Genomic DNA, 27,819 nt, shown 5'->3' with positions numbered 1-27,819 from the left:
CACCGCCGCTCGCTAAAACGCACAGGGCGGCGGCGGGACGGGAACGGCCGGTACGGCGCGGCGGAGGAGCAGAGAGCTTTGGGATGGCGGGCAGCCCGCTCGCCGGCCCGGCTGCGCTCTGCCCGGTCGGGCTGGCGGCTCTGCCCGCTCCGCTCCGCCCGGGCCGGGGCCGCGCCGCCGCCACAGCCGCAGCACGGCCGGGCCGCGGCCGCCCCCTGCCGGGCACAGCGGGGGCTGCGGGCCCGGGCCGGCTGCAACGCCAGGCCGCACCGAGGGCTGCTCCCGTTTCACGGGGCAGCCGGCGAGAAACCCGCCTGCCCCTGTGTGTGCTGGCGTATTTCCTGACATGCCTCAACCACTTCTACGAATCACGTGGAACCAGAGAGCAGCTCCAAGCATCCCTCTTGCTGAAAGAATGAAACGGGGAAAAAGAAGGTCGCGATGATCAGAGATGCATTTTGTTAGGAGACAGTAGGGCGATCTAAAGGCGGGCAGAGACAGGCTGGGTGCGCAGGAAGCAAGTCAGCAGGCGGCGTTCTGCCTCAGTGCTTCCACCCAAAACCATCACCCACCTGCACACCGAAGGCTTGGCTCAGCCCACAGGGAGGCACGAAGCCTTTCGCCTCTCGGGCAAATACTGTAATTCAGGTCTAGGCCTGAGGGAGGAGCGGAAAAATATTTTAAAAGACGTTGTATTCTCTTGCTCAAGTGTTCCTTAAGTGCCCATCACCACAGTGAGTGGGCGGTGAGCTAGGAGTTGCAGCTTGTTCAATAGCCTAAGGCACAACAAAGTCACAATTCCGATTATGACACACAAGCGCTAACTGATAGTTCTCCGGGCTCTCCAAGTGAGGGTCTGGCCACTACTTGTTTGCTGTGGCACAGGAAAAGACATTCACCAAGGCTGTCTGTAAATTAGAACCGTTGCCATACTGGAAAGCACCACAAGGTGCCTTCTCAGCTATTCCACTGTGCTTTCCCTGCGGCTCTGATCTGTTGTTTTAAGTTTCCACCCTCTCTTCCTGGCCTGTGGCAGCCTGGAAAAGCCAGGTTTTCCTTTACTAAATTAAAGAGTTTAATCTTTACGTATCCTACAATGGAGGCAAGTTTTGCCATTGATTTCAGCATGCTATGAGATTTATTTTCATCATAGGATGTCACCTCACAGCCCTCCACTTCCTAGCCCTGGAATGCATGGCTATCTGTGTCACTACAATGCGGTTTTGGGCAACACATTTTTTAAACTGTAATGGCCCTACCATCCACCTTCTGGCCCCTCACAAGCTGCCTGTGCTGGTCAGACTGCATGCTGAACACACTGCCCCAGAGCATGGCTCTGGAAGAGGATGGTTGCAGCAATGAGCAGGCGTGCTCTGTGAGATGGGATCTGACAGACACTGCTGCTTGCCAGCTCCCGCTGAAATGGACTAGTGAGGCACTTAATCTCCAGCTGAAGTGGTTTTGTTTCTCCTCACGTCCTAATATGTGGGCTTATTTAACAAACAAAGGAGGAAAGCTCTGGCAAGCAGGAGTTTAGGAACTGGCACAGAAGAACAAGCTGACAGAGTGCTCCCGAGGATCACTGAAGCTCAGCCTACTCACTGCAGCATCCCCGAAGCAGATGTTCCCAGGGCTCCCCCTCTCGCTCACTGGTAGAGAGCTGACCGGCAGAGCTGTTCAGAGCTCCCACTGAGCAACAGAAAAACAACAACACTCAATACAAATTCCTGCTGTGTGGGAAAACAGAAAGCACTGCTGCAGTTTCTAGAGGTATTCACCACATAACTTTAGTCCCTGAGAACACAGGCTCCTATCCAAGTGATCACGATCTTGGCCTTCAGTAAGCACAAAGCCCAACTCTCACAAAAAAATTACTCTTGAGGTTACAGGAGCATTTCAGCTTCCTTTTAAAGAAAAAAAACACACTTCTGGATCCTCATGGTTACAGGAAAGAATTGACTGCTAAAGGAGATAGAAAATGTATTTAAAGTTGTTTGGGTTTTTTCCAAATCTCACAATTGAGAACAAACCCATGATTACGAGGTTCAAGGACCTTTCACTAGTGACCGGCCTCACTGAAAACATTTATATGAAAAATATTAGAAAGAATTAGGTGTTTATTCCTGAATGGTATCTTGTTCTGTCATCTGGGAGCAACAGCTTCTGAATGAAGAACTTGGATTAAGAATTTGAGAATAGTAGAGGGATTTTATGGGGAAGGGGGCTGGGGGAGGAAGAAATAGGGCCAAGCAAGTAGATCAAGTCATCTCAGGTCCTATCAACAGGTAAACTGCATTAAGCTTGACTTCACAGCCAATATACAGGTGACCTACAATGGCCAGACAAGCTTTTAACTTTGGCTATGACAGATACAAAAGGGTTGGGAGTTGCATGTGTTCTTCAAGATGGTTTTGCTATTTTAAAATAGAAATATTTGGGACAGCAATAATGGCATCCCCTAAATTTGCTGGGAAATTTCTTGGAGATGAAGAGAAATAAGGAAGGAAGATGCTTTGTCCTCAATCATAAAAAACCCCCAAAATCCAAAAGACTTAATTCTGAGAATATTCTGCCACTTCAGCAGCTCACATGGACCGTTACCCAAAATACACCCCTTCTGTTCTGTTTTTGTCATGCAAGCTTCATTTCTAGGGGTGCAAGAGGCTGCAAGCCTACTAGACCTTCCATTGCACAGTACTTTTCCAGAAAAAGAAGTCAAAGAAAAATGAGAAAAAAACCAGAAATAGGTTAAAAATAAGAGAGGGGGGAAAAAAAGGAAAAAGAAGAAATGGTTAAAAAAAAAAAAAAATTAAAAGAATGAAAGGGGAAAACAAGGAAAAAGAAGAAGCGAAACTCTTTTTCCAGGCTCCTCTGAGCACTGCAAAGACATAAGTGAACACAAGTCTTGCAGGAAACTCTTGCAAGTCACACTAAGCAGGTCTAAAAGGAATAAAATTCCCCTGTGACAGCCACGGCACTGAAAGATTCTCAGGTGACTCTTCTGTCTTTTAGGGGCTTTTCTTTTTCTGCCAGTTATCTTTACTGAGCCTAAACAGAAACACCAAGGAGAGCTCACCCTAGCAATGACATGAAGGGACAAGAGGACAGGAGCTTGTTAGCATTCCTCAAACATCCAGCCTATTAAAAAAAAAAAAAAAAAAAGAAAAAAAAATAAAAAGAGGAGGGGGCAGGGAGAGAGGAAAAAACCCACCCTGGGCCTGCACATTGCAGCTTACCGCCATCTTGATGTCCTTGATGCGTGCTGATGGCATGGAGGTGGCTGGCACCAGATCAGCCCAAGAGAAGGAATGAGAGGCCAATGGAGATTTATGTGAGGAGAGTGAGATGGACAAGGTAAAATTGTCAGGAGGAGTTGTTAGAAAGTAAAATATATTGTGACAATTCCACTCCTGCCGTTCATCAATAAACTGACAGATCATTTAGTGTCAATTAGGAGTGATAGATGGACAAGTCCCCATGATCCTGGGCCAAAATTAATGGCTGGGAGGGAGAGGGTGATTGAAAATGACGGCTGACATTGAGAGGAAAGTCCTGAAGGTCCCCAAGGGGCCATTACTTGCCTCATTCCCTTGCAGATCAATGCAGGGACAAACCCAAAAACAGACACTTCAAGACAAAACTTAATCAGACTTCCTTTTCTTTCTTCTCCTTCTAAGTTGTGCCTCCTCACTTGGCAGCTTTGATCCTCTCTGCCTATACTCCTCATTTCACTGAGGACATCCACAGATGGCTGCAAGCTGCAGAGTGAGGCTGATGTCTCCCATGCAGCCAGGAGTCTGGCTGTGCTCCTACCATGGCAGTGTCACAGAGAAGTCCAGACTGAGACTCACCTCAGCGCTGCTGGACTGGGAGCAGAGAACAGAAGCAATGACACAAGTTTCCCCCACTGTTCCAGACTAACTTACGAGCACTTTATTACTCACAGCTGCAAGACAGGGATTGCTAGAGGTTCTAAAACCAGGCACTCTCAGGGGTCATTTCTTATAGAGAGAATACAGGATAGTTTAAGCCCATATTTTTAAACAGGAGGTTTTTAACTTTACTTATCTCTAGAGACCTTGAATCATAAAACCCCTTAATCTCTTAAATAACTTTCCTCCAGCTCCAGGGTGCAATCTTACCACTGCCCACCCTTCAGAGCCTTAAATGATATGTACACAGGAGCTGGATTACCCTTCTCTAGAGGTCACCCCGACTGCGTCCTTTTTCATCCTACAGGCACTTAATATTCACCTTTGTGACAAATGCATTCCTGGACACTGTGCCACTTCTGTTCCAAAATACTTCAGCATGGTCATTTTCTTAAACAAACCTTGATTTTTCCAACTCTGTGTGGCTTATCAGTCAGAAAGGGGAAATTTCAGTTGTAGCTGAAGCACCTATTGCTAAACTGCTATGATCCATGTAGAAGAAATGAGGTACACATGTAGGCACTGGAAGGGACTTTCTACTGAAAGTAAACTTGTGTTTATTTGCAGGGCTACCTGAAACAAGCTGTGTAAATTCCTCAACAACCCTAGCTGCTGCCCGCAGAGCTGTAGGAATTTTATGGGGCTCATTGCAAGACCAAAGGGATCAAGCACCTAAGTAAGTTAAAGAAGACCCAAGAAGCAAAGAAATTAAGATACTGCTAGAGAGGAAACTGGAAGAAATTATAGGAGGAAAGTCAGAGAGATGAGATCAAAAATTGGAATTAAATAAATCATGGAAGTACCCCTCCTTTATCAAATCCTCACTAGTATGCAAAACTGAATTCCCTTTTCCTTTCCCCACTGGCAGGCACTTTGTATTTCTTTCTTTTGATGACTGAGATAACCTGACAGTAAAGCTCTGCTTTGCCTGTCATGAGTGTCAGCACTGATGTCATTAGGGACATCAGCACAGCTTTCAGAATGGCACTTGGGCTCCATCCAGTGGTTAGAGAGCTACTTCTGTAGGAAAACCCAGCTGTAATTACTGTTATTTATCTCAGCAGGCTACTAGCCCCCAGGTGGCTGCCCAAGTTCTTGGCTGGTCCCCTTTCTGCTAATACTGGGGCTAGAATGTTGCTGGGGCAGCAATGAGATCACCTCACAGAGAATGATTCTTCTGAGTACAGGTTTAACTAGATACAGCAGATTCAGGTACAGATGGCCCTGGTACTATGGAAAAATGAATTTTCTGTCACTACTTTGAACCATTTAGTTGCTGTTTGCAAAGGACCAATCTGGGGGTTTGCTCAGACACTTATCAGTGATCCTCATCGTTACCCAGGTTTGCAAAATGGGACTCCTAGACATGACAACTCTTCTGTAAGAGTACTAGGAATTCAAAGTAATCTTCCCATGTCTGGCTTTTGAAAATGACTTAAATAGATCATTTTGATAGTTCTCAGCAATTTAAATATCTGACACTTGCAAATGCTATAGGAACTCATAATAAAATACCATATCTCACATACAACTGTACTAATTAGTTTAAAAATTCATTTAGGTTGGAAAACTTTAAGAGTCCTCCTCCTCTTCCTATCTTGCAACAGTCAGGGGGAGCAGCAGTCTGATGGAAATAATCAACAAGATGGTCTGAATATTTTAAGTTTACAAAAGCATGGCATGAGCTGGTCAGGTGAGGGACTAGAAGAGAGCACAAAGGTAGAAAAACAGTTTACAAACTAAATTCTACTCTAATGTGTGCCGAATGGAAATAAAAAGAACAATTTCAGGTGATCATTTCATGAAAATGACTGAAAAGACTCTGAATTAGAAATACAGCAGAAAAGCATCCCTGCAGGAAAAGCAACACATATGCAGTTGTAACTGACTGAATCTGTCACAAACAGAACTAAAAACTAAGACTTCAAATGGAGAAAGAATAACATAAATAGCTACAAGATCATTGCACAAGTGGCTGCAGTATCCTATCTGAGCCACAATATATTTACACAACACAGAATATCTAACTGTAGCTACTGTGCTCATCCTTCCTAAGTGAAAGAAAAAAAACCCCAGATTTTAACATTGTCAGTTCTGAAAATCAAATTACTTCTAACAGACAATTCCCAAGTGTAGGTTTGAGTTACACTGGCAAAAAAGGGCTTAAACCTAAATCAGATATATCAACAGAAGCATGTTATTCTAACTACATCTACACCAGTGAACTTGGAGCAAGTTAACTTGATGGGCTTCCAAACTGAGTCAAATCAGTTGAAAAGCTGTGGGGAGATAGAGCCTGAGAAAACAGAAACAACAAAGCTACAGCAATATTGGTATGACATCAGCCCATGAGTCAGACTTTTCACATGAAGGCTTTACCCTGGGATATGTCACAAAGCAAGCCCTACAGGCCAGCACCTCAGACTTTTTTAAGGGAGAGAGGAAGAAAGATCAGCTTGGGGAGAATACACAGGAAAGGAAAGACAGGGGAATTAGTTGTACAAAACCCTTGTACCTCATAGGACTGGAGAAAGAACAAATTTCCTCATAAAATGTATTCAATAAAAATCCTTATTGCAAATGAACACTGTCAGATATGACATACCACAGGCATGACTGAGCAAGGAACACATCTTGTTCTCATGTCCCAGTGTGCAGATTCTCAGAGGCAGAAAGTTCTGCAACCCTGTGTTCTTATCTGCTTCTCCAACTGAACTACATTCAATATCATAGAAGCCTTTACTCCAGACACCTACAATGTCTTTAAGCCATACAGTTGAGATGCTAGGGGAACATTACCTGCAGCTACTGCTGCAAATCTATAGGATAAAGCTAATGTCAAACAATGGAAAACATGGTAAAACAGCACGTGGCTCAGTGCTGTTACATTAGGAACCTTTTCACTGCCCTTCAGGGCACATTAGGCACAGCCCTGCATATGTATTACCTCCAATCCAGTCCTTCACCTAACCAACAATTACATAACTTATTTTTCCTAAACAATGAAATTGTTAGGAATTGTCTGCTGTCACATTTCGATAAAGCTTCTACTTGGTCCAGTATCATTGGTGGTACTATTTTAATAGTCTGAGGTGGATGCATCTTTGCAATGGCAACTTCTAACTGAAGCCAGCCTATGAAAAATAACTATTATCAGATTTAAACTGGAGAGCAACAGGAGTTCAGTTTATTCCCTTGTTTTATTCTAGTCTTCAGATTTCTAGACTATTTCTTTTTCAGAGACAAATAGAGTGATATTTTTCCCAGATGTTTTTTGGAAAGGCTATCCCAGAATACAGACCACCTTTCTCTGCTCCCAAGAAATACTCACTATATTAACAGGTCTCTGGATGTCCTCACCCATTCTCAGTTTCAGAAAAGAAAATACATAGCTTTTCATAAATCAGAGTGCCTCCAAAGTATATATTAAGATATACATACTTTTATAATAGGCCTTTAACTACACAAGCAATCTCACACCACTCCACAGCTGAGCCCTTCAGCTCTGTGAATACAAAATACAACATCAGCATAACTTCTCAGCTTGTAAAGTCACAACTGCTTGAAAGCAAGTAACCTCCTCCTAGTCTGAACTGTTCCTTAGTTTTCACACCTATTCTATTACCATGTCCACATATTTCCTTTGTTTTATGTGTCCTTCATGTAAGCATCAGGCTTCTCAACAGACATTCTACAGTTTGTATACTTTTTCCTCCCATCTCTTCTTGCTGACCATCTCCATCCATCTCCATTATACCATAACCTTATACACACATAAACATTGACAAATTTCACCTTTACTGTCAAGGCTGATCACTAAATCCTGATGTGTTCATTGCACTCTTGTCAGTGTGGTGCTGTCATGTGTCACTCTCCTGGAAAGGACAGAACCAGTCAAATCCCCCCATCCCAGCTCCTGCATTTAACATGCTTATGCTCTTGACTTCTTCCAGGCACTGTACCAGGTAAGGAACACACTGCTTTGGGCAAATAGGGACATGTACACAGTTCTAAGCCTCACCAAGTCAATTAGCCAACTGAACCAAGCAAGAGCAACACTTCAAATGGCTTGAACAAGTTACATTGATATTGGAAAGAAAGGCCATCTAACAGACCAAGGAAAACTGTTCCAATGTGTGTGACAGCAAGGTCCAACTAGTGATGTTCCTTTATTCCACACTGAAATCCCTCATAATAAGGAAAGAGGTGAGGACTCACTTAGTAGGTGCCAGCACAGGATCATCTGCCCAGCCTCCTTGCCGCCGTGGGGGTTTAGGTGGTGGAACCTTTAATAAAGAGAAGAGACAAGTTACAGACAGCTCTGGTCAAGGAAAAGTCAACCCAATTGAGACACCAGATCCACACACACTAATATAACACTTTACCAAATAATGGAGAGATAGTGTTTAAAATGCTCTTTAATCATAAAATAAAAGGAAGACATAAACTAGAGGACAGGTTTTTAAGCTTGCCTGTAAACAAAGATGCATCACCCTAATCAGTATGTTGACAAGTTTCAGATCAGTGTGCCTTTGACCTTTTGAGGACACACAATACAGTAGCTGACTTATCCACAGAGGATGTCCTCTCCCAGCAAAAAAGGGCTCACTGGGAACTTGTTCATCACTGTTGCCTACATATCAGTGGGAGATATCACATTATGCCTTTCCCAGGGTACAAGACAGCATGTTTTAGACATCTTGTTTTAGATGAGGAATTGTTCCTAAAAAGTCTGCTTTTGTCCACTGCTTAGAATAGGAGGATAGCTGCCAAGTTCAGACACACTGATCCATACACAAGCTCTTCCAAAGTTAGTTGGGATGAATCCCACAACTGCCACCACCGAAATCCAAAGGGGAAGATCATCTGGAGCTTAAAGACATCCCCTGCTATTTTCTTGCATTGTCTTGTGTGGCACTCTGCCACATGGCAAGAGAAAAGTGGGAATTCAGCTTGGAGCTTATGATGGGAATTTTCAAATGGGGCCATGAATTCCCACCATTTGGAAGCTGCCCAATGCTGTTTACAGTTTTGGGCTTGGATCCCCCAGCCTGAGACACTTCGTACAGCACTGATTTGAGTGTTCTGCATGGCAGGCAGCGATGAAAGGAGAGGCAAGGTGAACCCAGCTCACATAGCTCCCAGTTGTCCTCACAGTGCCCAGTGAGGGAAGATGGATTACAGGGACCTGTAAATGGACCACCAAGAGAAAGAATGATTGGGTAAAAGATGTCCCAAAACAGAGAAAAAAATGCTACCTGCAAAGGAATGGTGGGGGAACAAGTGGCTTCCACAGCTTTTATTAAGAAAGTGAAATCCTGAGGAATTTTGACTTCAGAAAGGATTTTGCCTGTGTGGTGAGGTCAACCCTAAGCCAAAGCCAAATTGCCGCTTGTCACAGATAAGGACAAGGTCGAGCTAACCCCTGATGGTAGGGGCCTCACATGTTTATTTCTTGAAGTAGAAGCATTGTTTGTGAGTGTGGGAAATTAGGAGACCCTGCCAGGGGCAGCCTCTGCCTGCTGCAGGGAGGGGGTATGACCCTGCATAGCTCCCTGATAGGAGCAAAAATAGTCATCCTCCAAAAATAAACAGGGAGCAGGAATGAGGCAGGAGCTGCAGTCCCAAAATACCAACTTTCTTCGGCAAAGGGAGCACAGGAGGGCAGAGGGACAGGCAGGGAGCGTGAAACACAGGAAACAGCCTCCTTATATGGGCTCATCCGTAGGGGACAGAGCTCAGTCGACTGGAATGACCATGTCACAGAATGTGAAACCTTCAGGGGCCCAAGTGAATGGAGTTTTCTGATCTTTAAATGATTCCCCCAGATTCTTAAGATGCCAAACCAGAGAAGAGGCTACAGTGCCAAAAAAGGAGCATTTTGAATTCAGTTGATCTGGACACACCCAGAGCCCAGGAAAAAGCGGGAACACACACCACATATGGGTGTGCATGCCCACATAAACATCCCTATTCCCATTACACACACCCCTAACTCAAAAACACACTCCTTCCCACACAGATGCTTCCCATGCAAACAGCCCCCTTTCCCCTCACACTATCCCTCTGATAGCCAGCAAGACATATTTCCAACACACAGCCTCACAATTCCTCACAAAGGTGCATGGGGATACAAAGATGACACCAAAGAACCTGGGCTATAAGGCTGAGGGAAAATGCAGCATCTCCAGGGCATCTCAATGCATCTGCAATTTAATTTACTCATCAGCAAAACTTCAGCTCAAAGATAACTCAAGTGAGGCACACCAGATCAGATAGCAATGTCTGGTCCAGTCTTTGCACAAGGCATGACTCCAGGGCATCTAAGGGTTTGATGCCAATGTCTTGCCAATGTTATAATGTGTTCCCATTGATCATACACCCCAGATAACCCTGAATGTCTGTCAGATCCTGAAAAACACCTCACATACACCTAAAAGTCTTTTATTCCTCTTGCAATAAATCAGGTAATTCTTCTGAATTGCCTACAGAAGCACTAGCAACAGGAAAGGCAATGTTAACTGTCAGCTGAGGAGAAATAGCTTTTCTTTGTTAGCTGCCTGGAAAGTGCTGCAATAAGGTCACATGCCACATACACTTTTGTCAAGTAAATAAACTTACCTTCATATACTTTCACAGTTCCAAAACCTCAGCATAATTTACAATTGAGAATGCAATGTCGTGCTTTGCCATAATATGGTGACAGGTAGGGACTTTGTAGCTGCAAGCAAGAGCTCAAGGCAGAAAGTGGGACAAATGTCAACCCCAGAGGGATCAGAGTAGAAACAGAGTACACTGTTCTTTTGTAATGCAGCAAATGTACTCCTAAACATACCTTTTTGGTGAAAAAGACTGGGGGATTTAAAAGAACAGAAGTTGTTGGTACCTACTGTTATACCTTAGGCAAGATTGGTATGTTCCCAAATGCAAAGCTATACATCCAAACAGTTTAGTGTTTAAAACACTGGGATTCCACCAGCTCCTGACAGCAGTGCTGTCTCTCAGTCCTTGCTGCTCAGACTCTTTCACAGCATCAACTAATCACTTAGTGCTGGCATTTGCCTTTCCACTTCAGTTTTGTTCATTATTTATCTCCAGAAGATCTCTACTTGAGTTTCTGCAGTTTGTCCCTTTTCCAAGGAAAACTGCCATGGTCTGAGTTTTTTTGCTTTGTTGAGTTTTTTCCTCAGAAATTCAATTCACCATTTTTATGATGGCACTTTTCCAGTATTTTTCAGGCCACCTTCCACACCTAGACTTTGATACTGCATCCATAATCAGTACTTTATCTCTCCCTTGGAAAAATGACTGGCCTGAATTCCATCTCTCCTGCATTAAAGTAGAAACTCTACCTTCTTCTTTATTGTTTTTCAGGCCCTTTCTTATCAGACAGATGCAGAATTCTAATCTGGCTTCCCCATTAAAGCAGAAATTTCCAGGCTACTTGTCAGATCACGTCTACAGTTCTGAAGGTGCCAGCTGGATGCTGCTTCCCTAATGAAAGCAACTACCCTGTGTGTCTCTGAATCCTGAAGGTCCAGCAAAGTTTCTTTTAGGACCTACCACAAAAGAGGCAGATTATGGGCATGTTAAATCCCTCCGATTCTCAGGTGGGTCTGGAAATATGGATTAATTTACCTTCATCAACATGACAACTCCTTTGAAACACTAAGCACTCTGTGCAGGGATGCAGGGACTCAAATGACATTGACAGTGTGCAACAGAGGACACACAATTCTTCTATCATGTTATATTTCTCCTAAAATATGTAGAATCTATGTTTTTGCAATATACAAACACTGTGAGATTTTACACAGTATGTAGGTATCTTGTTTTTAACCAATATTGACCATGAAGTGGAAAGAAAGAAGTATAGGCAATCTCAAAGATTCTCTTCTCCAGCAAGATGTCAGAGGCACCCTTGACTGAAGAAAAGCAAATCTCCACAACCAGGACTGATGAATTAGTTTTGATTGCTGCCATTTAAGGAACTGTAAGTTAAATAGCCCCACTGCTCCTGAACAGCCACATAAAATAATCTATACTGATTATATGAGCATGTATGATATCAAAAACACATCAATTCCAATATCCATGCAAGCCTGGGCTTTTGCAAAGAATAACCCATCTCTGCTGGCTCTCTTTACCATGTCCATAGATGGCTCAAATAGTGCATATCATTTTAATGAATACCCTCCAAGGACTTCTGCATGTCAGTTAAATACCAAGCAGAAAACACTGGATCTGCATTTCATCCACAAACTGTCCTTCTTTTCACAGTCACTGAGTTTCCTTTACTTAGAAAAATGTTATTGAGATAGAAGTTCTTGGGGGCCTTCAAATATTCTCTCCCATCTATCACAGGTAAAGGAACAGTCCATATTGCTATCAAGAATTGCTCTCCTAAAACAGTGGCCAGCTATTTGTCAGCTGACATGCACCCATGAGGAAGGCTGTCACCTTTGCAGCATTTGGCACCTTAACCTGAGGAGTGACTGCTCTCCCCTGCAGGAAAACAGTGACTCAGCACACAACAATCTGATTCTCTGAACAAGGGGTCACCAGGCTGAATTGCCTCACAACCCATAGTTATAAGGAAGTGCCTCTCCAGCCCTCCTAGGTATGAGCATTTCACAAACAGTTTGCTACCCCTTTATGCTACATATTTTCCCATTCACCTTCCCACCTCCTACAGTTCTTTTGTTGCCTTGAGGTGGATCCAGAAGCACTCAAAGCATGAAATAAATGTGTGGAAAAGGAAAACCTTTTAATAAAATTACTTTCAATGAGATTGTCCCTAATTCACATTAAGGTAGACAAGTAGGCAGTATGCTACTAGAAAGGCTGGGAAACATGGCTGACTATAAAAGCTATTTCAGATGTCATCAAAAGGCAAGGAGATAAGCTCAGAAAGCTGAAAATAACTGCCCTGCTGGTCAGCCAGTCGGGGTGCACGGGAGAGAGGCTGCACAAGGCCTTGGGGAGATCCAGGCCATGCAGTGCTGGGGCTCACACTGGGGAAGTTGGCCTAATTAGGGAACAAAAGTTCAGCTGCATTTTTGAGATTCCTCCTGGAGAATTTGGCCAACTTCCAGATGAGAGGTCCCCAGGAACAGGCTGGGAGTCCAGCATTTCTACAAGCAACCAGAAGACCTCTGAAAAAAAAAAAAAAAAAAAAAAGATGCAAACCCTGTAAAATGGAAGCAGGTAAAAACCCCAGTGCTTCCTTGGATGCTGGATCCTTTTGGTGGATGGTATTTACTAGAATAATGCAAGAATCAAAACAGATGACAGACACTCTGGGACATGGAGGGACAAATGCAGCTCAGCCCAGGATGACCACATAAATGGGAGGGCATTCACTGTGTGCAATAGCTACAGGAAATTCTGCCTCAGAGAACCTTCCCAAATTCTCAGAAATGCCAATTGCTTCAAGAGCTATCTACTGCCAGTCCACCCTACTCCCAACTGCATGCCTAAGAAGGCAAAACTGTGGCAATGTGCCATATAGAAATGCAGCTACCCCTGGTGAAGGCTCCTCCACAAGCTGAAGATCACAGGGGAGAACAGGATGCTAGAGAAAAACATTGCAGTTAGACTAAGGTCTTTGGGAATAGGAAATTTTTGTTCCAGCCACACACCAACACTCTCTAGATCTTACTGCAGTGCAAATTGTAGACACATAAATGACTGTAAGTGACTGCATTACAATTATGACTTCTTAGGTCATTAACTCTCTAAACCAGAGTAGAAGAACAGTGCCCAAACCATTGTGATTATTTTTACACAAATAAGGTCCCATTATCAACACTGAGCTGGTGCTGAGTTCCTCACTTGCATGTTTCTAAGTTTCAGAGAGTGTAGGGGAGAGCACTTAGGGGGTGGCTGCTGCACAGATCCAGACCAGACAATGGAATGAGAGTTTGGAGCTGGGTGCCAACCACTGTGCAAGGGTAAGAAGTGGGTCAGGAAAATACCGCTCTGATTAAAGGCCCTGATCATATCAAGCCCCAGGCCATGTCTATACCACAGGAGTAGACACACCTGCAAGCAGGACCCATGTGAGTCAGCTCAAGCCTGGAAATTGTCTTGTTTTAGGTACTTGTGGTAATGAAGCTGGTACTGGTACCTCCCCAGGTAGAGTGCAGGCTGTTTCTTAGCAGGGGATCTCCACATCATTCTGCACTGTATTTTAGAAGGCAAAGATGCTCACTCATCCCCACCCAGCTGAGTAACCTGACAATGTAAGAACACAACTGGCTTTATATTTCAGATATTTACATTTTTTTATAGTTATTCTTCCAACAAAGATTCAATGAAAACAATTCTTCCTGACATGCTGACAACCTAAAAAGCAACAGTCCATTTTTCCACCCAAATATTTTAGAAGCACTGGCAACTAGAACTACAAAAGGACTTTGATGCCCCCTCTGGAAAGGTCAGATCTTCAAATCCTCTTTGCAGTTGTTGCCTTAAAGCAAGTTGTTGCTCAAACACTGAGTGATATAGAGCCACAGAGGCCACCCATCCACCTATATGAGGGTCAGAAATCAAGTGTTGTTCCTGTTTTTAGTCCATGAAGGACCTTGAGACTACCCATGGCATGTCTACCAAAGCATAACTAGAGGATGAGGTCTCAACTGATCATTGGAACCAATGTCTTCCTACTCAAATGTTGTTGACTTCAGTTAGAAAGTCTTTCCCCATGGTATCAAAATTCTTTTAGTTCCATTTGCAAAGCAGAGCAGTTTCAAAAGGAAGGACTAAGAGCCTTTCAGACTCAGAACAGCTTATAGGTCTCTCATTATATATAATATTCCCTATGGAGGTGGCAAATAATACTTGCTACATCTTTCTCAGAGAAGGAAAAGGACAATAAAATCAGTGTTTTCCAGCTTAGAAAGGAGGTGGTCAGTTTAATCCCTACATTTACAGCATGAGCTTCCAACACTGAAATGAACATCTGCTTATTTAGGACCTGGAGGTCCCTGAAGGCAAAGAAAAGCCCTGCTCCACCTCTGAAGACTAGAAAACACAGGGTGAGGATCAGTGTCTCACTGGTAATGCAAGGACATGCACTCCCAGAGCTTGCAGAATGGGGCCAGAGCTCCACAGAGGACAGGGTTTCAGACACACTGCCATTCCCAGCCACTCTTTACCATCCAAATAGATCCACCAGCCCATCCTGAGATTATCTCCATACTACACAGGCACCCAGTGCAGAATATGGATTTTGTTACAAGGATAAGGCATCTAAATCCCCCTGTGGTCTATTTAGGGAATACCACAGTGCTTCTGCATAAAGCTCTAGCTTTCCTTTTAGATGGGGACTACTAAAGAAAACTAGTGGAGGGACTTCTCCAAGGCCCTAAAGCAAAGCCACTGAAAGAACCCAGCAAAATCTTGGCTCACAGCCACATGCATACTCCTGCTTATTCTGCCTCTGCAAATTAACTGAAATATTAGGATACACCCTTTATTATACCATTGATTAGTCTTACAGCCTTTGGGTAAATATCCCAGGCAGTCTTGGAAGGTGCAGCCAAATGAGTGATTCAACTGGCAAAAATTCAGATGCAAGATGAGTGGTTTGCCAAAGGATGCAAAACAAGTTTCAGAGCAGGCAGATGGCTGGAGGGCAGGACTTCAGCAGGTACGTTCACATCGACAACCCAGATGGGGCCGTTTGTTAGTATGCAAGCAGCTACAAAGTTATCTTCAGCATAGCAAGAGGAAAGGGACCAAATCCAGGAAGAGTTCAGATTGTAACACTCAGCAAAGCCCAAAGGGAGTTCAGAGAAGGGTTATATGAGCAATCAGGGGGATGTAGGGGCCAACTTCGGACAAATGATTCAAGAAGCCAAGTATTTCAGATTGGCCAGGCAATGACTAAAGGAGGGATATACTGCAGCAAGATTTGAATCACACTTTATAACATAAAGTTCCACTAACAGGTGATTTGGAAGAGGCTTATGATACAATTAACAGAAGTTTGTAAGCATACAGCAGTATAATTTACAAGCAGCTTACTGATTAGTCAGATTTCTGAACACTCAGTTGACCATTTTATACACTTACAGACTTTTACAAATGAAAAAATATTATAAAGTGTGACTGTCATGCTTAAAAGCATAAGCCTGAATAAAGGACACAGGAATTACCCAAAGGGTTTTCAAAGCAGGGATCCCCTTATACTAAGTAAAATCTCCTTCCCAGGTACCATTACATAACATCCCTGAATCAACAATTGCTCATGTGGAAGAGTCTCATCAGTAAAGTTATTTTAATGAAATTTAGCAGCCAGAAGCAAGAAGACGTCTGTGGCATGTGACCAGTCAGCACTCAACAGCAGACCTTGGGAATCAATGATTTAGGGCACTGTATGGAGGTGGAATTAGTTCCAGTGAAATGACTGTAAGGACTGGTTCCAGCGAGGTGGGGGGGGGGGGTGAATATTAGATCAATTATCAGTAAAAATTTCTATTAGGCAACCAGTCCCCAAAACTATACCCATCAGTGGGAGGTCTCTGCATGATAAATGGAAAAGTGCTCTGGGCATAGTCCTGAACCATCCATCACTGCCAAATAAACCCAGTGGATCTTTTCTATAATATCATCTCTTGCACTACCAAGAGAAAACTGAGTGAATCAGAATAGTCTTGACTCCTGGTAATGAGCATACCCTTCTGAGGCCACAATTAATGAGATGGGTGATAGGGGTTTCTTTTCTGGGCTTTAAATTTCACAGATGAATCTACTGTGCTACCAGTACTGGAGTGGTCCTTCAGCAGAAGGAATTAAGAGCACAGGAGAGGGTGTTTTAATTATCTAACAGGGAGCAATTCTAGGCAGGAAAAACTGGGCAACACCAATTCCATGGTTAGGAAGATTGCAAGACAATTAGCCCAAAGACTTCAACAGGAATAGGTAGAACTTCTCAGGTTGTTCTGAACAGCATCATCCTGGCTTCTAATGCTGAATTAATGCTAATGCATATTTTAGCTTTGGTGCAAAATAAGAAAGGATATGTGTATTCCTTCTCTGTGTGTAATAGGAGCCTGGCAAGAACTACAGATTCTGACATTCAGTGCTGGTGCAATAAAAAGAAAAGACTCAGTAGCAAATATAAAGGTACATGTCCTTGTTACTACTGCCTGGCTTTCTCCTCTGGGGCACCAGAAAGACTTCATCATCTTTGAAGACACATTTTCATGTTAAAATAGCAAACTAACCATACTGGACAGCAATCTAGGTTCAGCCAGGTTTTGTACTCTCTTAGCTAATTGACTTTTAAATAAAAATAAAGCTTCTTTTTAGTGGCCACATATACATTTGTGACCTCAAAACAAGATGCAGCAGCTGATAAGAGCAGCTATTTCAAAGTTAATTAAAAATCTGTCAGCAACAGAAACAGAGGATGCAGAAAAGCCACTGCATCCAAAGCAAACTTTATATTATTCTCCAATACTAGAGTACCCTCTTAAGGTAGTCTTCAGACACATAATAGGTTAATCCTACTAGTCCCCTTCAGAGGAGCCAGCATCTACCTAGAAAGCCTCTAGTCTTACATGGTCAACCTTTTCCTGAGAGTCTTCATCCTAGAAGGGTCAGCAGGAAAAAAGAGAGAAAGAAATTAAATGGAAGCACTATGGATGCCAGCACAAAACAGCTTGAAGATTGACACTTATGGCTGTCCTGCAGCACAAAGTTGATCCCACCATTATAACATTTTATATCCAGTCATTTATGCAGATGCCAACTGTGATACCTAAAGAAAAAAAAAAAAACAACCCCAAACAAAAACAACAACAACAAAAAAAAAAACTAAACCAAAAAACGTGACAAGAAGAGCATAGACTTAGTTCATTTTCCCTATAGCATGATAAAACTCAAATTATCCAGGTATGTAGGATCCTAAAAAGATTCATATGGAGAGTCACTGCAGCCATGCCAGAGACCAGAATTTATGCTGGACCAGCCATACTAGAGGTTATACATTGTAGCAGGACACAGCCCTTTTTCCAGAAGCTACTGTTTCTCAAGGCAGCCTCAGATTCTCCCCTGAGAGCACAAGCTGTAGCAGTTACTGTAAGATAAGCATAGCTGACATCAGTGTTAGCTTCAGTAGATGATCTTTAGCTAACACAGTAAGGGAGCAACTTGATTGTAGGGTAGATAAATAACTCAAGAAAATCAGCCTGTTAATCACTGTGAAAGTTGCAAACTGGTTGAGAACCTTTTAGATGAGCAGACTGTCAGCACCAGCTGTTGCAACAACCAGTGCTGTTAGGTACCAAATGCAAGGAGGTAATTAAGAAGCCAACATCCTCTATGCTATTCACAGTGTTCAGAACCACTCAGAAGGAGAATCTAGAGCACCCTAGATTGAACTATGACCCTACACCAGGAGTATGCACAGGATGGCTGGAAACACTCCACTAACCCACCTGACTTTTCTTCTGGATTAAATCATCTCTCCTGTGGGACATGGAAGCTATGTGATTCACAAATTGCATACGTCTCTGATATAAGTGGTTTGGTACCTCAGTTCATTTTCTGTCTTTGCTGTCATCTGCTCTTATGATCTTACTATGACAAGAGCAGAGGAGGGCTACATGCACGTTAGGGCAGCTGGGGTACAATGAGCACAAATGAAATCAGATTTGTCCAACTGGTAAAAATCTGTTGGAAGCATGTATCTGTCAGCCAGGGGCCTACTTGTTCCCACAGCCAAAAGCAGAAAAGCTTCTGTGAGGTCCAACATGACCTAAGCTTCTCTGGATGTACAGAGCCCAAATGATACAAGACTTGCACTAGCATGGAAGAAAATCCAGCTGGGCAACACATGTTGGAAAAGCATTTAATTAACTACTTCTTGGAGCAATCTTCCACATGGGTTTCACCCTCAGCAATTCTTTATTATAATTGTTGTTATTATTATTATTATTATTACTATTACTATTATTTACTCATTTGGGTTAAATAATGGAGTCCCATTAAAATGATGCCTGGATGCCAGCCTAAAGAAATCACTGCCAGGAGTGTTTGTAAACTGGCTGGTGGAAGTCCAGTTAGCTGCTTTGCAAAATTCACCTGTGGAAGCATCCTTCCAATATGCAGCAGAGGTGGCCCAAGTTTTTGTCTATCTGGATCTATGCTGAATAAGGTATTTTTTTACAGCAAGAAATGCTTTTTAACTACCACCCAAAGACCACAACTACATAAGTAAGCTTGCAAATACCAGCTAGAACAAGAGAAGATACTTTCAGAAGTGAAAGCATAGAGCCTTTCCCCAGGCAGTGGTGAAATGTGGCAGAGAGAACCAGTTTGAATTTTGGGCAAGCCCTGATATAAAGTCATTTTGTCCTATCTGTGTGGAAATATTCTCAAAATAGGGAAAACCTTCATCCTTTAGGCTGACTATTGCCTAGTAAAGCAATCTCTACTGCAGATCTGCAGAGTGCTGCCAGAGACACACTGGCAAAATCATACTGAGACTCTAAGAGGCAGAAACCAGGGAACTCTTGAACAAGGTCCCAAGGGAATCACTTCACTGTAGGATAAAGAGAAAATAGACCATGGAAGTAGGATAACATGAAAATATTTTAGCATACAGATTTCTTACAGAACAGCAGATAGTTCCCTCTTGTTGATAGAAGAAAGAGGAAAGGAAAAATCTGCTGATACATTTTTTAAAAAGGCTTTTCCACTCAGCTTTCCAAACCAATCTCATCAAGAGCTCCAAACCAGGCCAAACAGCTTCTTCTGATGCATGTCATCAAGCCAGCATTCAGACTATTGGGTGTAGTGATGTTAGAGCCAAGAAAAAGGTTTGACTTTTATCCTGTAAAAGTGTCCAGAAGTCCTCTTAGGATGGGATAGCAAAGATCTTCAACAGATCTCATTATAGGATCTGTCCCTCCCATTATACAAATAACATGACTAGTTTGAGTTTCTCCCATTCTGTCAGAAACTTGATAGCATCAAGATGAGTAAATGTACCACATCAAGCCAGGGAATAGGAAAGGCCTCTCCATGGAAAAAGGGATACATTACCCCTCTGAAAATGAATGTTTGAAATGTAGAGTTCTGGCATGCAGCAAGCAGATTTATCTCTAGGAATTCCCACTTAGAGCATACTCCCCTGGGTGCCCAAGGAGTGTGTGCTGAACTGCCAAGGAGCCCTGAAGGCCAGGAACATGCACAGCCTTTGTGCAGGAGGGTGCCAACTGCACCAATTACAGCAAATAATCATGTTCCATCTTGCCTGGTGAAATAACACATAGCTGCAGTGTTGTTTGTTAGTACTTGTACTTCTGAAAAGGCAGGAATGCTCTGCATGTCACATGGGCAGAGCGTGAGCTTTGTGACCTTTCATGAGCCCCTTGACGAGGTCTACGTTTGAAGATAATGAAGTAGAGATTTGGGCAGAGGAATTACAGATTTGCTGCTGCAGTTAAGGATATTCTTGTGGGAGATACATACACACAACAGGAGCTGAAAAAATACTAAGATATCATAATGTTTTCATAGAGCTTGGAGGAAGTGTATTAGGCTACAAGACACTGCAACTATGCCCTGGGGAAGGGGGTTTTAACAACACATCTTTTGTATAGAGCAATACACAGTTTGGAGTCTCTCTTGGAAGAATTAGTCCAGGCCAAACAGAGATCAGCAGCAACCTGATAAAATCTATGCTCCAAGTCAGATGATTTGCCTATTGACTTCAAAACAAAGATCTTTTTAATTACAATAATTGTTCACCCCCTAAGTGAATTTCCTTGTAATAAGCCCAGATGTTGAAACATGGATAGACAGGTACTTTTGCTTCCTTCAAACAAGCTGCTTTGACTGGAAAACACTTCCTGGATGCTTCTCAGGGTCATGAAAAGACCCAAACCATAGCACAAATTCATTCATACCAGAAATTTGAGATGGGTGGAAACTGGGTGGATGGGCATGGAATTAAAAAAAAATTTGAAAAAAGAGTCAAAGTGAATTAAACCAGTTTTAAAACTCTGAGGAGCCTCTGAAGGCCAAATCACTAAGTTGAATGTGAAACTGCATATGAGGGTGTGAATACAGCAAAGGTTTAAGACAAACCCCTTTGTCTTCAAAATCAGTAATAAGAATAAAACCTTCTATGTTGAAATTAATTACACAGGGCCTACTCCACTACTGCCAGTTCCAGGGGGAAAAAAAAAAGACTGGTTTTTTCAATCTTGCATTTCTTTTGGGAATACTTCTTATAAAGGTTTCAAGATGACCAGATGGTTGAATAAGACATCCATTCAACCTCACCACTTAACAGCAAGCCAAAGCAAAGGTACCAAAGAGTAAAAGGTGATTGACAATCTAGGGTGAAGGAAAAAACAATATTAGTTCTGTTAAATACTCACTTCAGTAACAAATATGCTCATGTATAAAAAGCCTCCAATTTTGGAGAAAAGGAAAAGGCTGAGGATTATTTACAGTGGATTTTGTCTTTCTTCCAGTAGCTCCAAGGTTTTCAATTAACACAAACATTTAGCAACAAAGACCTGTCTGAAGGGAGACTATTGACACAAACGATTCTTCCTGGTGGTTAAGATCCAGTACTAACATATTTGAATGTTACAAGGCGTGGAAGTCCTCACCCTCCTGCTGCTGAAAAGCTGACTGCTTTCAAACAGAACACTGTAAAGATTTCTTAGTCTTCTCCAGGGTTGCCCACAGCTGGAGTCTCTATGATCTCTTCCCAGCTATTGAAATGGCTGTGATGTGAGCAGTAAGCACAAGCAAACTGCAGTAAGTTGCAGCCCATCAGCTGTACCTCTACATAGTGTCCTGGTCTGTTTAAAAGCAGGGAATCAGCCCATGAACTAGGATGGCCAGCTCCATCAAGAGAAAATCTGACAGTGAGCCACCCTAATGTGGGGGCCAACTAATGATTACAGCTGCTTAAACCACCAACGGGTTTCTTTAAGACTTTCTTTTCCTATGAGGCTGATGGTTACTTCTATGTCTTAAATTGCATCTTCTGCACATTCCCTCACACAATCCATCCTGAATGCCTACAGCATATTCAAGGGGAGAATCCCTAAGTGGAAGATGATTTTCCATTATGCCTATCAAAACAAAAGACCATACTTTATCCAGAAAAAAAAAATAAAAAAAAATAAAAAAAATAAAAAAAAAAGCCTGCTCTATGAGGTGTTATTGTAAGCTAAGTTGTAACAATGCTATTTTCAAGAGCACCATAGGGCTTCAAAAGAAAAAATCCCCCCACAACCATTTTGGAACAGATGTCTGGGACACAGCTACTCGGTGTAATAGCAAAGTTTTGTCACTGCAGAGGGAATCAAAGAGTAGTCACTCCAAGACAAAAGTTCCCAGGTCTCTGAGCAAAGTAGCTTGAAGCAGAGTTGGTGCCAGGGTGGCCAGCAGGGCAAAATAGGTTTCCAGTTTAAAGAAGTCAAGAATATGGTATGCTGGAGACCATTGTCTGGCACTGCAAAAAGGTAAGCATCCCCTCATTCAAACAAACATCACTGTAACAAGGTGGAAGTCAGATGACACTTTTGTCCAGGGAGCAAAACAGGTATATCATTCCTTGAGAGCTGCTCTTTCTAGCAGGAGATGCCTGTGGAGAAGCCATGCTAACATCCATCAGCAAGCTTCCAGGAAGAATTTTAACATTTTGCAACACTAAGCAAAAAAATTAATTGAAACAGTTCAGATCTATTACTGGATGCTTGAGGATGTTGCCTCACTCTCCTGAGAAAGAGGGGTTCCTGACCCCCTTCTACCATTTGAAAATGTACTGACAGAACAGTTTCTGAACCAAAGTTTTCCTCCAAAGATAAGTGGGTGCTGAGTTTGCACATTATTACCCACAAGGAAAACTCTCAGATGCTGCAAAGCTGGCTCCTAACATGACCTTTGCAGCCATGCACAGAGAAAATGAAAAAGAGCATCTCTACACAAACTTGATAGAGACCATGTCAGATGTACTCTGGCTTTGGAGGAAAGAATTCTAGAAATTAAAATATCAGGAAGATAGGCATGAACAGGAGGGAGAGGTCCCAAGTCCTTTACAATACTACTCTCCATACGTAACATGTGAGAAACCATAGCCCTAGATAGGACCCTGTGTGGAAACTATTATACAAAGGGCAACTCCAGGAAAGGGACAGGGCAGTCACATGAGTCCCAAATCTAAGGATAAATTCAAAGGCCGAAGCACACCATGCAAAAATTCATAACTCTCCACTGGAGACAACAGCAGGACAACACACAAGTCCTCCTGACAGGACACCCACCTCTCCAAGAGAAGCAGACAGGGAATTCTTCCTGTTGAGTTTTTCATCTGCAAAGAGGTCTTGGCGGGCTCGACGGCCCATCTTTAGTACCTGTAGTGCAGGGGGGAACACGAGGGAGCAGAGGACACCAGTTACTGACAAAAGCCGTCTCTCGGCAGGGAGCGGGGCGCAGGCAGGGCCGCCCCGCCCCGCAGCGAGGCGCGGTGCCCTCACGGGGCACGGGCATCACTCGCCGCAGGTGTGAGCCCCGCAGCCGCCTCCCGGCCCGCCCCGGCCGCGCTGCCCGGCCCCACGGGCTCGGCCCGGCCCTTCCGCCGCTCGGCGCCCCACGGCAGCCGGGCCACTGACCCCGCGCCCGCTCCGGCCCGCGGTGCGAGGCCCCGGCGCCTCCCGCTCGGAGAGGCTGGGCCCGCCCCGGGCCCGGGCCCGCTCACCCCGGCGACGCCGCTCCTCCGCGGCGCCTCCGCTCGCTCGGGATCAGGCTCCATCCGCCGCCGCGGCCGCCGGTGCTTCCGGCGGACAGCCCGCCCCGCCGCCCCGGCAACGCGGGCACGGCGCCGCGGGCTCGGCCGGGAGCCCCGCACCGCCCGGACACCGCCCGCCGCCACAGAAACAGCCACCCGCGCAGCAGCCCTAAATCCTTGGCCTGACCGAGGGGGACACCAGGGCTGCAACACCTCGGCGGGTGCTGATAGCCCGTTCTCATGGCCCTTGTGGTGTGAGAGGCCAGGAACAGTCGGAGCTCTGCCTTCTCCAGCTTTTTGCTGAAGACACTTTAAGTTCCCCCTAAGGCAGAGAATCCTAGCCTTACAGATCTGTCTCCTGATAGAGGCTTTTGCCAAAGTCTCCTGATGGCTTCTGATGCTCTTCCCAATTCTCCCTGGCTCTCTAACACAGCTTTCCAGATGGGGCAGGCGGTCCCCAGAGCCCACGGTGCAGGCAGTGCCAAGGATCAAATGTAAGCACACATGCTTCTCAACTGTGAGCTGTGCAGAGATTTCCACTGAGCTGTATAAAACGACCCCGGTCTGTTTCTTGGCTGGACAGATGTACAGATTAATTGTAAATAGATCTGTTTTTAGCTCCACACGTTCAACAAATGTTCAGTTTTCCAATACTTTGTCCCTTTGCCTATATTTTTTTCTGCTATCTCACATTCCTCACATTTTTCACCCATCCTCATTAGCCTAAGTAATTTCTTCTGCTGCTACAATAAAGAACTATACCACACCACAAACTACACTGCTAACACTTTGCCGTGATGAAAATTGACTCTGGAAGTCTAAGCTTTTAAGCCTTCCAGGAATACCTTTTACTAAAGGTACCAGATTTCACTCCATACCTGCTTAGCTTTTGTAGAAGCTCATGGTTTGGCCGAGGAACTTCAAGTCATCTAAATAAAATGTATCAAATCATTCTCCTTTTTCCATTCCTACTGACATGTTCAAGTAGTTGTGCTGTGATGATCTAAGGATTAAGTGAAATAAGATTTGTGGGCAGAGGTAATAACTTTTTATTAGACCAACTGATATAGCTGGAAAAAAAACATAAAATAAGGGTTTCTGTGCCTGAAAGCTTGTGTGTTTTTTCCAGCTATATCAATTGGCCTAATAAAAGATATGATCTCCCTTTACAAACCTTGACATGTTCAAAGAATTCAGTGAGTGAGACATGATTTTCCTTTTCTGAAGCCAGGCTTACTGGCTTTTAAGAAATTATGATCTTCCATATACTTTGTTCTTTTCTTTTCATTACAGATTCAAGCATTCATGAGGTAGAGAGGGCAGTTTGTACCTAGCCCCATGCTTTGCCACAATGGGAACGTGGCTCTGCATTTCCCAATTCTCCCCAACTCCTCCAAATAGCTGCTGCAATCACAGCTACACAGATGCCAGGAGACAGAGGGACTGTAGCTCTGGGCTTACAATACACTTACAGCTGACCTTCTTGATGAGAAAAAGAGCATCCTAAGAGGAGCATGATAACATCCAGAGCAATGTCTGCTAAATGAGGAAGGTATCCCTGGGGCAGGAATCTTTGGGTAGGAGTACATTGCCAGCTGTGCTCCCACACAGGTGGCTGGCAGGGTGATTCTCCCAGAGCCAGGGTAGAGCCATACAGGGTGCCACCCTGGACATACAGAAGCAATATGACCAGTGCATTCCCTTGTTTGGAACTGCTTCTCCTCACAATTCCCCTGGGTCCCCATCCCAGACAGTTCACCTGTACTTGCCATCTCCCCTCAAGACACTCTGTGCTGTTTGCTGCCTATCCCAGGGAGAGAAGTCTCAGGCCAGTTGAGGGAGGGTGTAGTCCATGTGCAGGAAACAAAACATGTAAGGACTTGGGGAACTGAGCCTTGCCTTGGAATTTCGACTCCTGACTTTAGAGAGTGTCAATGAAAGAGAAGAGCAGGTATGCAGAAAGAAAGAAACCTAAAATCTGTCCTACCTCAAGTCCCTGGGATGGGGTTTGTCACCTACCCCTGAAAGTTTTGCCTGCTTAGGGAAGGCAACAGGAGGAAAAGAGTTTTCATCTATCATTTCATGTTGTGACTAAAGTGAATTTTGCTTGCCTTAAGAATTGGGGTTACATTTTCTGAACAGTTTAATTCTCCTCTGTCTTACTGATGACACAGGCAGCATTTGACCTCGGGCCTAGATTGGCTCCACTCAACCAATCAAGGAGCCAGGTACCAGGACAAATGTCTGGTGCTGCTGTGGTTGTCCAAAGCTGTTTTCAATGCTTGCTTTCTGTCCAGTTCAGGTCTGTGGTGCCAGGGTTTCTCTTTCCCAATGTACAGTGTCAGGTGTGTTCTCAGCTCTCAGTCGGCCTTACCTGGTTGGTTTTGCCCTCACTGTAAATCACACTGCTGCCACCCCCTCTCAGCCAAACAGCAAGAAAGAATGACACAAGCATTCCTTTCAGGGACAAGTTCTCACATCTGAGCATGGAGTCTCCATCTGGTTTCAACACAAACCTGATCACACAGAATAGGACTAACAGAGTCCCCCATTAGTGCTGTCTACTGTTGATTTCTCCTAGACTGGCAGACATATGAATAGAGCTTGTGTCTATTCCTCCTATCCATGAGAAAGTCTGGGCAAGCAATCACACTTGAACTCTCCCATATGCACCTGGTCCCAGACCTCCTTTAAAGCAAGGGCAGACACGTAGAGAAAGGTACAGCTATGGTGGAAAGCCCACGTGGTAGAACAATGACCACCTTATTCAGAGTGGCCAAAGGTTTTCTAAAGCAGCCCTTTGACAGCAGTAGGATTTGTGAGATGCGGGACAATTCCAGTAGCAACAAGTGACACAGCACTTCATGTCCTTCTTCACCCAATCTTCACATCATGCAGCCAGCCAGAGCCCTGATTTTGATATGGGCCAATTCATTAAAACATTAAGCTTCCACTGGGAAGCAAATCACTCAGCTAAGAGTGCTGGTGCATCCTACTCCACACTAGCAGCATGCTGCCAGCTCCAAGCATCTCAGTTTAATTTTTCTGCAGATTTTTTTTTCCTCCATGCATCTCTCAAGTATCTACCCCATCTCTAAGGGGTTTTGGATGAGGGAAACAACTGCAAGTATTTTTATTTCTGTAGGCTCCAGAACAAAATTCCCTAACAATTGCAAAGCTTCAAACAAGATGTTCCTCCCTCTGGAAGGTGGAAGGGGCTTTGACAGGCAGCAAAGGCCCATACACTTGCCTGTCTTGATCTCCATGAGAACAGATGCTGTTCATGTTACACCAGCCCCAGCTCAGACTGTCAAACCCCAGCCAGAGTTGCCAATTGTGAAATATTTCCTATGATACTCACATGTTCAGTAGCCTGTCAGACTCTGCCTCAGCCTAGCTGAATTCCAGCATGAACAAGATGTGCAACCTATTAATGACTGCTGCTCACAGCCACCAGCATTTTTCCAGTGTCTGTCAGACCACGGGGCTTCTCCACCTCTTTTCAACCCACACAGCAACACCTGGAGCAGAAAGTGAGTGGCCTAATACTGGAACCAGCAGGACACCTACATCCTTCTTCACTATTACTTCCAAGCAGTAAATCCTGCTGTCAGCTTGTAACAAAAAAGTCTGTTCTCAGCCATTAGCAACATAACCTTGCATTTTGTACTATTGCATTTCATCCAATTTTTCCTGTATTAGCCTTCAAAATTGCCTACACCCTCCTCTAGGATATCCAAGTCCTCCCCTGTATGGACATTGCCTCCAGTTTTGGATAAATAGCCAATTGCATCAGCAGATCCAATTGGCGTGCCAATATCATTAATAAAACCTGGGCCCAGGACCAGCCTCTGGGAAACTCTTGTAATTTCTTATCATTTCTGTATTTATCTCCATATTAACCAATATCTCACCATGCGGCACTGTAGCAAATGGATTACTGGAGTCCAAAGCAATAATTTGCTACTTTTTGTGTGACCTCCAACCTGGCAGCAGGGTAGAGATCCCAGTGGGGAAAAGCATCCAAAATTCATTTCAGAAGTGCCTGAGAAGGTCTAGAAACATCCATCCCAATCTACAAAATAATTTTCCATGGATAGTTAACATCAACAGTCAGAATTT

The 27,819-nt window shown here is 43.9% G+C and overlaps 1 protein-coding gene across 3 annotated transcripts in view; it reads right to left on the bottom strand.

The window, feature by feature from the left end:
* IFT43 (intraflagellar transport 43) overlaps positions 1-23,822 on the bottom strand; it is a 44,657-nt gene extending 20,835 nt beyond the window's left edge. For all 3 annotated transcript variants that reach the window (XM_079308584.1, XM_079308585.1, XM_079308586.1), the window contains exons 1-3: positions 23,668-23,822; positions 23,234-23,323; positions 8,151-8,218 (exon numbers count right to left, since the gene is read on the bottom strand). In XM_079308584.1, coding sequence (XP_079164710.1) covers positions 8,151-8,218; positions 23,234-23,323; positions 23,668-23,721 — 212 coding nt within the window. In that variant the 5' untranslated portion in view covers positions 23,722-23,822. The remainder of the gene's footprint in view (positions 1-8,150; positions 8,219-23,233; positions 23,324-23,667) is intronic.
* Between the last annotated feature and the right edge of the window lie 3,997 nt (positions 23,823-27,819).

Source organism: Erithacus rubecula (assembly GCF_903797595.1).
Source record: "Erithacus rubecula genome assembly, chromosome: 6".
Classification (NCBI taxonomy): domain Eukaryota; kingdom Metazoa; phylum Chordata; class Aves; order Passeriformes; family Muscicapidae; genus Erithacus; species Erithacus rubecula.
This window is presented reverse-complemented; position numbering and strand designations above follow the sequence as displayed.